Source organism: Solanum verrucosum, unplaced genomic scaffold, assembly GCF_900185275.1.
Source record: "Solanum verrucosum unplaced genomic scaffold, falcon-dt-bn FXZP01000093.1, whole genome shotgun sequence".
Lineage (NCBI taxonomy): Eukaryota > Viridiplantae > Streptophyta > Magnoliopsida > Solanales > Solanaceae > Solanum > Solanum verrucosum.
In genome coordinates, this window is record NW_026020065.1 from 2,387,276 (window position 1) to 2,403,304 (window position 16,029).

The following is a 16,029-nucleotide window of genomic DNA, read 5'->3' on the forward strand; positions in this document are numbered from 1 at the left end:
GCATGAAACGGTTCCAACAAAAAAGATAGTGATATGTGATTTAGGGATTATGCAAATTGTTAAGAAAAGAGTCTGTTTCCTCTCATCTCCCTTCTTAGTCTAAGCTCATTATCCCCTTCTATCTATCACTGTAATTTCTGATCTTCTTCTCCTTTGATTAACTTTTCTCAGTTTCGTTGTAAGGGTGTTAGTCGTTTCCATTTCTCAATTGTATTTTGTGTTCTTCAATGATTATAATATATATTTCCTCTTTGTGTGGTAACTTGAGTTGTTACACCACCCTTGATAGAATTGGCTCTATGTTAGATGATGAATCGCACTGCATTTTATGAAGCTCTATAAGTCGCATCTAACCATGTGTTTTGTGATGATGAAACGACCTATCAAAAATTAAAGATTTAAGTCATTGATGAACTCTTAATATTATTCTCTTAGACATTTTAATTCAACTTTATATCTATTAGATTCACCTAAAATATAACTCTTACTAATTCTCCATATTCCAAAAGAATTTATTTTGTTCAAGCACAAACATTAAATGATAGCAGATTCAGATTCATCTTATATAAATTTTGGTCAATATTTTAAATAATATTTTTATCTTATTAATATATATATGAGAAGAACAAAATTTATAATATATTTTATGTAACTTTTTTATATTTAAATTTAATGTTTAAAATATTAAATTAAGTTAATTTAATTTAGCTTCAAAATTTCTCAACTTGACTTCGAAAAGCAAAAATATCACATAAATTACAGAGGGAGTGTGAAATATGAGCAACCAAGACGTTGTGGAACAAAATACTTACCTTCATTTAGTATTGGTAGTTTGGTACCAAATTGAAGAATTAGTATCTCAGATGACCACTCAACTATGTACTCTTCTCTCAGAAAATTACTCAATTTTGAATATTAACTCAAAAGTCACTCAACTATGTTCTCTTTTCTCAAAAAATCACTCAACTTTGAATTTTAACTCAAAAGTCACTCAACTATCCATTCTTTTCTCAGAAAGTCACTTAACCTATTTAATTGATATTTTAATTAAAATTTACTGATATAAATTTCTTATTTAAAAACCAAAATTCTAAAAAATAAAAATATATCATTTAAATCATTTAGTGACCCATTTAATTTTAGTTTACCCACCAAATCAATAAGATGCAAAACTAGCTGCTACTAGATGTTACTTTGATCAGTCTTCTTCACAATCAAAGCAGAATTGCCAGAAACGCAGTAAAATAAGAAATGATGAAAAACACTGTTCTACGATGTAATCACACTTCTCTTCTTAACTTGAAAGGCAAATTCAATTAGCTTGTTAGCTTTCATGTCCTGCAACTAAGCAACAAATTTTAATTAAATGGGTCACTAAATGATTTAAAAGGTATTTTCTTATTTTTTTTTAGAGTTTTTGTTTTTAAATAAAAATTTATATCAGTAAATTTTAATTAAAATATCAATTAAATAGGTTGAGTGACTTTCTGAGAAAATAATGAATAGTTGAGTGACTTTTGAATTAAAATTCAAAGTTGATTGACTTTTTGAGAAAAGAAAACATGTGGGCCTGCTTGGATTGACTTTTGGCTTATGACTTATAAGCCAAAAGCCATAAGCTAGGATTCCTAGCTTATGATTTATTTTTGTTATTTTGGCTTTAAAATAAGCGTTTATAATTACTTTTTAATTTTATCCAAACACTTTAAAACTGCTTAAAAACTGCTTAAAAACTATTTTGGTTTAAAAGCACCTAAAATAAGCCAATCCAAAGGGGTATAGTTGAGTGACTTTTGAGTTAATATTCAAAGTTGATTGACTTTCTGGAAAAAATAAATGAATAATTGAATAATCATATGAGATATTAACTCCCAAATTGAATAATTTAATTTCAAGTGTCGTCACAAATTAAATTGAGAATAATACATTATAACTAAGGATAGGTAATTAATCAATCACGTGCATTTTCTATTTTGGTGCATTTATTCCCTCTTTTTTTTTATTTGATCTTTATATTAAAATTAATTTTTTTTATTTGTCATTATAGCAAATCAAGAAAATATTACTCCTTATTTTTGCCTCATACTATTCTTAGTATATATAAATATAAATAACTATCTGAAATAATAATCGTTAAATCTAGAATTTCAAAGTAACATTAATAAAATTAATTTAGTAAAATACACTCTTAATAAATATTTTTTTTTAAAATTGTGTTAGATCAACATGAGTCAAATACAATAACATAAGCACTCAATTTTTACCAGTTTATATAATATACTCTCCTTTTAATAAGTCTAAAAAAGAATGATATGATACATTTTTATTTAACAAATATTTAATGACACTATTAATACTTTATCCATATTGGTCACACATATTTGACAAAAAGTTTACAATGGAGTACTCTTATAAAAAACGCATATTGTATTGTCCTTCTTTTTGTGTTGAATATACGACTAATTAATTTTAGGATAAATTTATCTCATATTTAATTGAGATAAAATTATAGAATAATTTATTCGAAATAAATATTCCGAGTTGATAGTGTTGATTTTTTCTTATACTAAAAGTGAAATAATAATATTAAAATAATTAATCTCGAGATAAGAAAATCATAAATAACTTATTCCTAACTAGGCCTCCTAAGAGACATTTTACATGGCAGACAAATGCTATGTGAGATCTTTTCATGCTTGGCCATTTTGAGCTACTTACAGAAAATGGGCTGAAGGTCCCATTTCTTTTCCTAATATCTTTCTCCTATTCCAAATCTTAACATGAAAGAGAGGGAGTATTAATTAATACTTTCTTTATTTCAACAAGAATGATATAGTTTGACGTAATATAAAGTTAAAAATAATTTTAAAAGAAATTCAGTCTTGTAATCCAAAATTGAAATTATGCAAATCTATCAAAGTATTTTTTTAATCTTGTGACATTGCACATGTCACATAAAAAATTAAAATTAAAATATTATTAAAAAGAGAAAATGATAATTATTTTTAAACAGACTAAAAAGGAAAAAAAAAAAATTTTGAAAGGGAGGAAGTATAATTTTTGAGCCATAATAAAATAAGTACGATGAATATATAATTATTAAACTTATCAAATTAAATCAATACTTCACTTTTGATTTATTCTTTTAGTGTAACCAATTAAATTTGTATATGGATTTCTCAAAATTTAATTTAATAACATGAACTTGGATGTCCTTCGGGATGTCTCAGTTAATTTGGAGGGCAGTTATCTACACGAATGACCTAAAATCGATTCTCCTTCAATGTCTTCTGAATAGAGTCTATCGCATACTAATTATAAGGAATCTAGAACACGCGTATGAAATCGGTTTACTACACTCCACTTGCCCATGTGCAATAATAACTTTCCTGTCCATTTTACTTTTTTGTTTTGCACGCATAAAACGACTAAAAGGTTTGATTAAATTATTTTAATCTATTATTATTTTTACCACAACTATATTTATTGAGTAATTGTAAAATTTAAAAACTTATAATTAGTTTTATTTTGATTTTTTAAAATAATAAGTATTTAAAAAAAGTTAAAATTGATCTTTTGGAATATCAGAGATTTTTCTAGCAAAAAATTTAAAATAGTCTAGTGTACTATCTAAAATAACTCTAAGAGAAAACCTAAATATTCTAAGGGAGAAGATAAAGTTAGTAAAATTTTCTTGTAAATGTATCTAAAAGAATATCTAGAACTATTTATACACCAGCATAAATAAGGGATGATCTTGTAAATTTATATTTAAACCGAAGTCAAACCAAAATCAATCCAATTCAAAAAAACATTCTTTCATAACAAAATACAATCTTTTGATCCTAATTAACGATGCTGGAATAATTGAAGATTTTCCAAGTTATAGATAGGAGAGAGACAGTGAGAAATGAGGAGCCATTGTAGAGCTTCATAATTGCCCCCCTCCCCCTCTCTTTTTTTGTTTTACGATTTTCAATATCCATATTAGAGTTCGATTAAATTTAAATTTGCGTCAGAACATTCTATATTGGAGGATAAAATGCTTCCTAACAAAGGCAATTTCATGTATAAAGGGACTTGAACTCAAAACTTCTAATTAAAGATGAAAGAGTATTTACCATTTCATCACCACCGTTGTTCACAATTGTTGGTTCATTATTGTTTTCAAACAAAGGTGGGGTGATGAGTCATATTGTCCATTAGTCTATAGTAACATTTTTGAAAAAATAAAAAGAAAGAAGCCACAAATCAGTTGCTATAAATTTGCTACTCTGTAAGTATTGGTTTAATTGTGCCATTTGCTTTCTTTCCTTCTATAGCATAATGACATTCAAATTTCCTTTGTCTTTGCTTATCTTATTTCTTCTACTCAATATTTTTCTCTGCTCATCTGAAGTACTATACCTTCCCGTCACTAAAGATGCATCAACTCTACAATACATTACAGAAGTAAGTCAAAGAACTCCTTTAATTCCCATAAAACTTTTAGTCCATCTTGGTGGAAGAAGTTTATGGGTGGATTGTGACAAAGGTTTTAAAAGTTCAACTTACAAACCAGGTGTATGTAATTCTACACAATGCACTTATTCCAATCCTAATTACTGTGGTGACTGCATATTGAAACCAAAATTGCAGCCTGGATGTAACAACAATAGTTGTTACATTTGGGGTGAAAATCCCTTGATCGATTGGTTTGACGATAGCGCTGAAATTGCTGATGATGTATTGGTTATTGGTTCAACTCCTGGTGTTCGTGTAACTTGGCCGCGATTTATTTTCGCTTGCTTTGTTAGTCCCAATATGGTGAGACTTCTCGCCAATGGAGTCACAGGTATTGAATTATACTACTAATCATTGTACTTGATTTCATTTATCAGTTCAATTTTCTGTTTATTATTTGCTAAATCATTAAACTTATTAATTAGATTACAACATTTGACATTTCTTCTAATCATTGACCAAACTTATGTAACATTAGCATTGCTAAGTTGAAAAAATGCATGATTGCACATATTTTGAAGACAAATAAATTTAATATTTTACATTAAAAATATTAAAATTAAAAAAAAAATCAATTTTAAAAAGTTAAAAAACTTATCTTCTTCCTCAATCATTCCTCCCTCCAAACCCAACCCCCAACTTTCTTCATCACCAACCCTCTTTTCTCTGCCCACACGACACCCCACCCCACCCCGCACCCCCAACTTTTTTCTTCACTAGCCCCCCAAGCAATTCCTTTTGTCTTGCATAAACAAATCACAAACAGTTTTATATAATGATCAAATTAAAAAAATGTCACGTTTTTTTTATCCTCGCACGTCATTAGGTGGGTGACGGGGGTTAATTTCAAGTATAAACAAGTATAGTGATTAGTGGCCAAGAAGTCTCCTTGGAAGTTTTTTTTAACCACACAAGTGTTATGACATGTATAATTAAATTCTTAAATTTCAAAAGTCTTATATAATCATACAAAATACAAATATTATGAAATGCTTAAAAAAAATAAATATTAAATGTCTTTATTTAAGAAAGAAAGAAAGACTTTTGAAACTTATGAACTAAAATGAGTAAAAAATATTTATGCTACTATAAATTATTTCATTAAGATGAAATAGATATTTTAAAGTTGAATTATTGCTCAACATAGAAATGTGTCATTCTTTCGAAGACAGATTAAAAAAAAAGCTAGTCATATAAATTGAGACAGATAGAATAGTGCATCTTAAACTGTGTCAAATCAAAGAGCTACTAAATAAATTAGGATAGAGGAGTGCTCGACCATTTTTGTGAAGATATATTTTGATTTTCAGTTGACAACGAGATCCATATATAACCTCTTCTTTAAAAGGACACTTTTTAATTATTCAAATTGTATTCCATCTTATCAGGAATTGCAGGTTTTGGACGTGAAAGTCCAATTTCCATTCCAAATCAACTTGCTTTAGATCCTAGATTCACCAAGAAATTTGGTATATGTTTGAGCTCATCTACAACATCTCGTGGAGTTATATTCATCGGTTCTGGTCCATATTATATTTACAATCCTAAGAAGATCGATATCTCAAACAATATTCTCTACACCAAATTAATCGCAAATAAAAATGCATTTTTGGTAACTCAAGAGTACTATATCCAAGTTTCATCCATTAAAATTGCGGGACAAGACATTCCACTAAATAAAACATTGCTATCTATTAATAAAAAAGATATAGATGGTGGGACGAGAATTAGCACAGCGTCACCTTACACAATTTTGCACCCTAGCATTTACTATGCTTTTAAAACTGCTTTCATCAACGCACTTCCAAAGAATGTGGCACTTGTAGAGTCTCCTATGAAACAATTTGGACTTTGCTTTAGTTCGAAAAACATTAAAAGCACCAACGTTGGACCAGCTGTTCCTGTGATAGATATTGTGTTGCACAAGCCGAGTGCATTTTGGAGGATTTATGGAACAAATTCAGTGGTACAAGTTAATAAGGATGTTATGTGTTTAGCATTTGTGAAACAAGATGAAGAAAGGGAACCATCAATTGTTATAGGAGGACATCAATTGGAAGAGAACCTATTGATATTTGACCTTCCTGGAAAGAAGATTGGTTTCAGCTCATCACTCAAACTTCAACAAACATCATGCTCTCAGTACGACAATACCATTCTACACTAAGCCCCTCTATTCTATATATGTAATTTTCTATTTCAATAATAAACTAGATGGTCGGTGTCCGTGCATTGCATAGGCGTATGACTTATAGCGTTTTATGTTATTCTTCATAATTTCCTATTTGGATAATAAATTAGATGTTCTAACTTATAAATACAATTCATAAACCAATTTACGAGATCTATCATTTTGCTGACTCAAAGAGTTGATATTATAGTCATGCAGTCCATGGATCGATCCTCTAACCGGCTATATTTTTAGATTACCATTAGAGCCGTCAATATGGGATAGGCCAGTTGGGCTGGCCTGGCCTAGTCTGTGATTTGATAGAGCTGAACTACGATTTTTGGAGCCCATTTAAGAAAATGGTTTTTTAGCCCGATCTGAATAAGTCTGTCGATTTGTGGGGCTTGAGAAATATGGATAGGGCCGGTCCGTGGGCCAAATAAAAATTAATTAAAAAATAAAAATAAGATAGAGTATTAAAAATAACAAGAGTCTAAACTCAAATCTGTTTAAAGTTTGAAATATTACAATTTAAAATCGGTCATAATTTTTGTGTTTTATTACAATCATTGGAAAACAATTAGGTTAATACTTCTATTTAGCTTCTTATACTTTTACTTGAAATCAAACTTAATAAATATTATAAAGATAATTTTATTTGTGTATTTAATTAACAAGTAGTAACACTAACACCATGTAATATTGTCTTGTCAATATTTATGATAATAAAAATTATAAAAAATATACTTTTAAGAAAAGAGGGCTGGTCCGGCAAAGCCTGTAGCCCACATACTTTGTGGGTTGAGCCGACAATTTTCTAACCCACACAAAAAATGGGCTAGTCCGGCTTGGCCCGTCAAATTTCAAAGCCTGTATGGGTTAGCCTGGATGGGGTGGACCAGCCCATATTGACAACTCTAATTACCATCATGACTACATCTAGAGCCGTCAAAATAGGTTTAGCCCATGAGATCGGTCCAATCCAACTCGTTATTAGGGTACGGTTGGGACAAATTTTTTCAAGCCCATTTAAAATTAGGGCTTATAGTCCTTTGGCCCTTGAGGCTTGATCAGGGCTGAGTTGGGGTGGGCCAATGGGCCAAAACTATTTATTTAAGAGTAACTTATAGAAATCTCTCTAGTGTATGAGCTGATTACTTAAAGGTACGCTATGCTGTAATATTACGAATCTTATCAGATTTTGGTACGTCCAAATACATGTATCTCGGGATACATGGACTCAAAATTAGGTTAATTTGTTCTAGATACACTCTATCTAGGATACATAGATAAATCTCGCACCCTCGCCACTCTCTAATCTCACTCGCGTATCTGGGGTGCATCACACTAGATACTGAGATACATATATCTAGTATCCAAGATACATGCTAATCACACTATACTTTTTGCCAGTGTTATTGAAACAACACCATTATTTGCCATATTTGATTTGAAAACCTTCTCATCTTCTTGATGTTATACAATTTTAAGTTTGAAAAGATAAAAAAACAAAAAAAGAAGGGCTAGCCCACCCAGCAAGAATAATCTTAACTGATTTGTTCCACAGAACATATCATACTTTCCTAATCTCACGTTCTATCTCTAATTTTGTTATAATCTCAAATTCCATTAGCAATTATCCATTTACCTATTGGTAGCTAAGCAAGTAAGCAACAGAGAAATAAGCATAGTATTAAGAGGAGAAAACTTTGACCATAAAAGTCCGCAATAACAACCAATATATCAAATTATACAACGTTCATAGTGTGGTCATAACCCCCTAAAAAGGACATTTAGTCATTTAATATCTGATTACAAAGCAATAATTCAAATAAGAAAAAAGAAATGAAGTAAGTAAAAAGCAAGAAAGTAAATCCTAGATAATTTGCCCTTTGTTATTGCTCTGTGCCTCAACATTCAACAATATTTATCTCCCTTTAAAAATGATTAAGGATGAGCATTTATAATATTTAATAAAAACACGTAGAAGGGTCCTCCAAGTCGATCAATTCAATCCATTTCTCCTTTAAACCATGTTACACATTTAATCATAATTGTTTTATTGATAAACAAGATCTGCACACATTTTGTTACCGCACACAGATACAAAATAGTCTTTTTTTGTTTTTAATCTATTTTCACAAATCAGGTAGCTAGTCCCAGTACATCAATACTAGTGGTGGTTAATTAACTGCATTTACCTTTTGAGCCAACAGACTAAAAAAAAACCTCCCACTATTCTTGTTTAAAAGGATATTTTGAAAAACTTAAAATTTAATTTGGTACATAGTTAACTCTACTACTTTCAATAACTATTAAGTACTATAAGTTTTGAACCCATAATAACACAAATGCGATGAAAATATAAATATTCAACGACCACCACATGATAGGCGGCCTCCTTCCTTAATCAAAGATTTCGATTCGAGCCCTGATATAAAAAAAATCTTTGCCCCACCCCTTACTCCCGAATGAAGCCCTATACGATATAAATTCGAAATAGTCAAATTTTAACGTCGATAAAAAAAAATATTCAACGCATTAATTAAATTCACGTTTGAAAATTGAGATTAGATGTCAACATCAAGAATCTCAAATACGCGTATAAATCTGTCCATGTGCATGAGATAACTCCATGCTGACTAGATTTTATTCAAAGTCAAAGTTTAGACTTGTGATCATAGACTCTCTCCTGTACAGTTTACTTTCTTTTGCACACAGAAAAACGTGAATTAAAGTTACTTCCTCTGTCACAATTTATATGACCCACTTTCCTCTTTAGACAGTTCTAAAAAGAATGACACATTTTTATATTAAGTAATAATTTAACTATAAAATATCTATTTTACCTTTAATGAAATGATTTACAGCCGCACAAATTTCTGTCATTTATTTTGGACCACAAATTTTAAAAGTCTTCATTTCTTTCTTAAACTCCATGCCGAGTCAAATTTCACATAAAATGGGACGGAGGGAGTAATATAATTTAATTATTTTTATTTAATTTTGCATTTTGATCTATTACTATTTTTTTAAATCATAATAATTTCTCTTTATATTTATTGAGTAATTATCAAATTAATTTTTTTGTTATTAATTTTCTTGATCGGACTATTTTTTATAAACACGACATCTAATATGGACCAGAAAGAGTAAGAAATACGGAACCATTATACAGCTTCACTAAATGTCAACGGAAATAAACAATAGAATCCATATAGACTATAGTTGTCTAATGCGTCTATCTCTTACTATAAATTTGCAACTCCATACTTAGAATTTCTCATTGGTCTAATAATCCATTTGCTTTTTTGTCTAGCATGGTGACATTCAAACTTCCTTTATCTATGCTTCTTTTATTCCTTCTACTCAATATTTTTCTATGCTCATCTGAAGTACTATACATTCCAGTCACTAAAGATGCATCAACCCTAGAATACATCATAGAAGTAGGTCAAAGAACTCCTTTAATCCCCATAAAACTCTTAATCAATCTTGGTGGTAGAAGCTTATGGGTGGATTGTGACAAAGGTTACAAAAGTTCAACTTACAAACCAGCAGTATGTAATTCCACACAATGCACTTTTGCCAAATCTCATGCCTGTGGAGATTGCATATTCAAACCTCAAGTGCAGCCTGGATGTAGCAACAATACTTGTTACATTTGGGGTGAAAATCCATTGATCAATTCGTTTCACGATCGCGCTGAAATTGCTGAGGATGTATTGGCTATTGGTTCTACTCCTGGTGTTCGTGTAACTTGGCCACGGTTTATTTTCTCTTGCCTTCTTGATCAAGATATGATGAGACAATTCGCGAATGGAGTCACAGGTATTGAATCATATATTGTGTGAATGCCTTAGTTTAAAATTTAAAATTGTCTCATATACTTGGTTAATTGTTAAATTAAATTTATATGTATGTATTTTTATCTTCTTTTTTTTTTTGTTATATTACACATTATTGAATGAACCTTAGAAGTACAAAAAGGAGGCTGTAGGAGCCATCACCTACCTGCTCCATTCATAACATAGATGGTAGGATTTTAAATAAAGCTCACAAAAAATTTAAGGGATAGACCCAATAGACAATAGAAGTCACAATGGGACCACCTAGTTCCTTTTGACTTTAAAATATATAACTCAAGAGTGTTACATAGTGAACAAATTAAAGAAAATGTCACATGCAAAGTTTTGTCATTTTAATAGAGTATTTATTTTTTCTTCTCCTCACACCTCCTTAGGTAGGTAAGGGGTTTAATTGCACCATAAACAAGTGTAGAGGGTAAGAAGTCAACCATACAATTTTTAACCCAATTTGAGAAAGTACAATTTTTAATTATTGAATTGTATTATTTCTTAACAGGAGTTGCAGGTTTTGGACGTGAAAGTCCAGTTTCCATTCCTAATCAACTTGCTTTAGACTCTAGATTCACCAAAAAATTTGGTATATGTTTGAGCTCATCTACACAATCTCGTGGGGTTATTTTCATCGGTTCTGGTCCATATTATGTTTACAATCCTAAGAAGATCGATATCTCCAACGATATTCTCTACACCAAACTAATCGCAAATACAAGGGGCGGATTTGTTACATCTGAAGAGTACTATATCCAAGTTTCATCCATTCGAATCGCGGGGCAAGATGTTCCACTAAATAAAACATTGTTATCTATTAATAAGAAAAATGGAGTTGCTGGGACGAGAATAAGTACAGCTACACCTTTCACAATTTTACACACTACCATTTATGATGCTTTTAAAACTGCTTTTATTAAGGCGCTTCCGAAGAATGTGACAATTGTAGAGCCTCCTATGAAACAATTTGGACTTTGCTTTAGTTCGAAAAACATTAAGAGTACCAACGTTGGACCAGATGTTCCTGTGATAGATTTTGTGTTGCATAAGCCGAGTGCATTTTGGAGAATTTATGGGACAAATTCAGTGGTACAAGTTAATAAGGATGTTATGTGTTTAGCGTTTGTGGGAAGAGACCAAACATGGGAACCATCAATTGTGATTGGAGGACATCAAATGGAAGAGAACCTCTTGGTATTTGACCTAGTAAGAAGGAATATAGGTTTCAGCTCATCACTCAAGCTTCAACAAGCATCATGCTCTAAGTACGATAATACCATTCTAGGCTAATATAAGTATCATTCTAGTCAATTAATTATGTAATTTCCTATTTCAATAATAAACTATACGATCAGTGTACGTGCATTGCACAAGTGTATGATTTGTATCGTTTTTTGTATTCTTTTGAATGTCTTCAAGAACATCAAAAAGGATCAATGTACTTGTTTCAATAAGAAGAGTAATACCTTTTTAATGGCGTAATTTGGGTGTATCACTAGACTTGTAGCCAAATGGTACATTGTAAAGGAAAGGATAAAATATCAAGAAACCTTCTCTCCAGTTTGTAGAAATGGTCAGAATTAGAATCATACTAGCCCTTGCATATATTTCAATGATTCAAATTTATAAGAAGTCAGTTATACACTTGTATCATGAAAACTAAGAAAAGTCTATTTTATCAAAAAGCTCTGTAAAAGCAGAGTACAAAAGCTTAACAACAAAGTGTCATTGAAATAATTTGGTTAGCTGTCCTTCTTAAACAAGTGGATTTTGAAATAAATTCTATCTATTGACATCTAAAGTGATAACAAGGTTGCTATATGCAAATTACACTCAATTAACAAAACACATTGGAATCGATTGTCTCACTAGACCATATCTTTGAAGTTAGTTTTCAAATTTGTAAAGAATTTATAGTCAAAATCAAATGTCTAAGCTCAAAATTCACATAAACTGAGATGAAAAATAAAGTTAATTAATATCCGCAAGCCGTTGTGCAGCAAATTACTTTCCTTCATTTAGTATTGGTACCAAATTAAATAACTGAATTGCAAGAGTCGTCACGAATTAAATATTTCACATGCGTACAACTACATAGTAATTTATTTTTGCTAGTGCATGCCTTGCCTTTCCCAACCACTGCCTGATAGGATAACAATGGAATAATACCTAAGTCTAAACTTTTCCTTTCAATTTGAACCAAGAGAAGACAAACTAAATCAAGCAATACGAAGAATAGACATAAAGTTTATCAACCAAACAAAAATGAAAGACAAGAATAAATCAATCACACAAGACACAAAGATTTACATGAAAACCCTTCAATGTGAAGAGTAAAAGACCACTGGATCAAAAGCTCCACTATAATCACCAAGAGTTACAATATTTTTCTCCAAAATTGGCCACAAAACAAGTGTCACACAATGAGCAACAACGGAACAAGATTGCACCAAAACTAGAGAATTAAAAGAGAGAATTCACCCAAAAATGAACTACTGTTCACACCCCAAAATCAGAAACTGCAGACAACCAAATCCGATCTCCACCATTGAAATTCAAGAACCAAATGTTGAGAACTCTCAGTTTAAATTTGAGCACGATCCAACGATTAACGAACCAAATGTTGAGAACTCTCTCTCTCAGTTTAAAACGACTCTCTCTTGACTTTTCTCTCTTTTGTGTCTGAAAATAAAACTTAAACAAGTCTTATATATGCAATATAATATTGGGCTTATGGGCTAAAGTGGACTGATCCGAATAAGACTTTTATTTATCCATATGGGAAGGGAAAAAGATCTCAAACCCATCAATAAGGGATACAAACAAGTCAATGCAACACCAATGGGTGAAAATCATTTATACTGTTTAACTTTGCTTTTAAAATCAAACTCCCCCTCAACTATGACCAATAGTCACTCTCCTTCTGGACAAGGGTTAATTCCAAAGCTCCACAAAAAGAACACATTATTTCAACTAACAGGAACTCTCTTTTTACTAACATTTATGCACTCTCTATTTTCTTGTGCTCTCGACAAAGGAATAACATCACTACTTATAGGGGAGGAATTCTTCCTTGCAATGAATGTGAAGATAATGAGGGTAGTAAACTAGGTAGATAAATGAGCTAGAGGTTACATAAATTACAAGTTATAATGGAGGAATAAATAGTGAATTAAAATGAGGAGGCAACAAATGCCATCAATGGACAATTGCTGCACTATTCAATGAACAAAAGGAATTATGCTCTTGTAACACCTTGCAACTCTACTCGTAGTATCCAAATTGTTCGTCGTAAGTAAATAAGCTAGGACAGGGTGATGTCCTACTTGTTCTTATGTGTTAAGGTTCTTTTCTATGTGTGAGGAGTGTATTGGAAGTGGGTTAGGGTCATAAGAACCTCTAGTACTTATAAGTTGAGTTCAAAGACTTCCTACCTGCTAAGTTTTTCACATTAGTTCATGCAAGGGTCAACTTCAAACGATCATATCTCTTAGTATATAAGTTATTAGGTGTACCTTGACCTATCTAGTTAAAGTCTTTTGAGTTTTCTTTCCAACACCACCAAATTTGCATCAAACGGAGTTTGGAGTAAAATGTTATTGACAGTTTTACCAAAGACTACCACAACAAAATTTTCAAAGTCCAATAACTACGAACCTTATTTACGAATCGTAAATTATAGTATGACCCATACTATAAACTCATAAAACCAGCTTCAGAGACGGAATTTTTTTGTCTGATTCTTATGGATCCAATTACGGGTTGTAAAATCACCTACATGCCATAAATTGTGCCTGTAAAGTGAAGTCCCTCAACTTGTTTTTGGACCTGATTTTCATGGATATGATTACGGGTCATAATTTGGGTCTGTAGAATGAACTTCAAAAACTCAAAATTTTAGTTTAACGTCCACAGATGGGATCTATGGCCTGTAAATCAAACCACAGATCGTAGATGGCCTCATGAAATGTTTCTCACAAGTTTTTTAATTGGAGTTATTTTGTTCTTTTTTCATTCTTCCTAAGTCTAAGCCGTGACGTTTTAACTTCTATTAAGGGAATATATTTCATCAAGTACTTAGTTTTCTTTGTCTTCTACGCTCTCAACTCTCCAAACTCAGAAAAGCAAAGCTAGAGTTTCAAGTTTTTCAAGTAAGTTCTTCTTTAGATTCTCAATCTCTCAGGTAGGGCCGTAGGGGTGTACATGACCGGGTTGGTTCGGGTTTTTTTAAATATCAAACCAAACCATTTGTATAAAAAATTTAAATTTATAAACCAAATCAAACTAATAAAATTCGGATTTTTTCGGGTTTTTCAACCTCGGGTTGGTTTGGATTTTTCAAATACCAAACCAAACCATTGTGTCGAATTTTTAAATTTATAAATCAAACCAAACTAATAAACCTTGGATTTTTTCGGGAAAGGTTGCATACAAACATATAATTAACTTGTGCTCCAAATATTTCTTTAGTCCAACCAAAATACAATTATCTAAGGTGTTTCTTAAGAAAATAACACAAAATATGAGATGAGTACTGATGCCAATAAAATATTCAATAAAAAATAATAATGAAATCATCATATAAAATAAATATTGCAAAGTCATAATGAAAATGATCATAATTTAAAAGTACTAAATCATGCTAAAATAAGTTTAATAAGTATTAGTTATATTACTAAATATTTAAGGAAAATTAAAATTAGATTATGTATTTTAATTGTCTAAACCAATGTAAAAATAAAGAATAAATATTCAATATTATTGTCATTCTTAGTGTTGAATTGATTTCCTTTTTGCATTAGTATTAATTTAATTTTGATTTAAGTTTTATTATAATTATCAACATCTATGAACTATAATCTTTATTGGACCATTCCGAATTCTAAGTTTTAAACTTGAAATAATATATAAAAAGATAAAAACTATGAAATAGTATGAGAAATATTTTAAAATTATATCAAAGTAAATATTTTTATGTATAAAATAAAATTTTAAAATTACATATATAATGTCGGATTGGTTTTTTTTAGTTAAAACAAAACCAACCCAAATATAGTAGAGTTTTTTTTCCAATACCAAACCAAGTCAAACCAAACCACTAGTCGGGTTTTTTTTCCGATTTGACTCGATTTGCGGTTTGTTTTGGTTTTCGGTTCGGTTTTGTACACCCCTACTCTCAGGTATATAAGGCTTCAATGAGAGTATTCATTCACTCGCATGTCTAAAGTATATTAATTCTCAAGAATTTCACAAAATTGGTAGAAGTAAAACTAGTTTTATTATGAAATTGTGATCTTCATTAGCTTAGGTTTTCATTGTTTCACTTTGGCTTTAAATCTCATTGTACTAGCTAACTTAACATGATTTTTATGGTCATTCAAACTCTTATGACTTGTATGCATGAAAACTAGCATGATATGAATTTCAATCTAAAGTCAAGTTATTTTAGATATGACTTTCGAGCTTGTTTCACATATGATTCAAATAGATAGATGGTTT

At 30.7% G+C, this 16,029-nt stretch overlaps 2 protein-coding genes across 3 annotated transcripts in view; one reads left to right on the plus strand and one right to left on the minus strand.

Annotated features, from left to right (window-relative positions):
* Positions 1-16,029, minus strand: part of LOC125823662 (uncharacterized) — a 608,951-nt gene that overhangs the window by 446,331 nt on the left and 146,591 nt on the right. The window lies entirely within an intron of this gene.
* Positions 4,309-12,012, plus strand: LOC125823660 (probable aspartic proteinase GIP2). Of its 2 annotated transcripts, XM_049503017.1 has the most exons (3): positions 4,309-4,834; positions 5,892-6,122; positions 11,273-12,012. In XM_049503017.1, the coding sequence occupies exons 1-3, from the start codon at positions 4,327-4,329 to the stop codon at positions 11,818-11,820; spliced, it is 1,287 nt and encodes a 428-aa protein (XP_049358974.1). In that variant the 5' UTR covers positions 4,309-4,326; the 3' UTR covers positions 11,821-12,012. The 2 variants fall into 2 exon arrangements, with proteins under 2 accessions (XP_049358974.1, XP_049358972.1); XM_049503015.1 differs by lacking the exons at positions 4,309-4,834; positions 5,892-6,122 and adding an exon at positions 9,965-10,504 and having other exon boundaries at positions 11,039-12,012.

Bases quoted from the DNA above. Each gene is read 5' to 3' on its own strand.
- LOC125823660 (XM_049503015.1), top strand. From the start codon at position 9,994: ATGGTGACATTCAAACTTCCTTTATCTATGCTTCTTTTATTCCTTCTA. The intron at 10,505-11,038 runs GTATTGAATCAT...ATTTCTTAACAG, and splicing joins ATTCGCGAATGGAGTCACAG to GAGTTGCAGGTTTTGGACGT.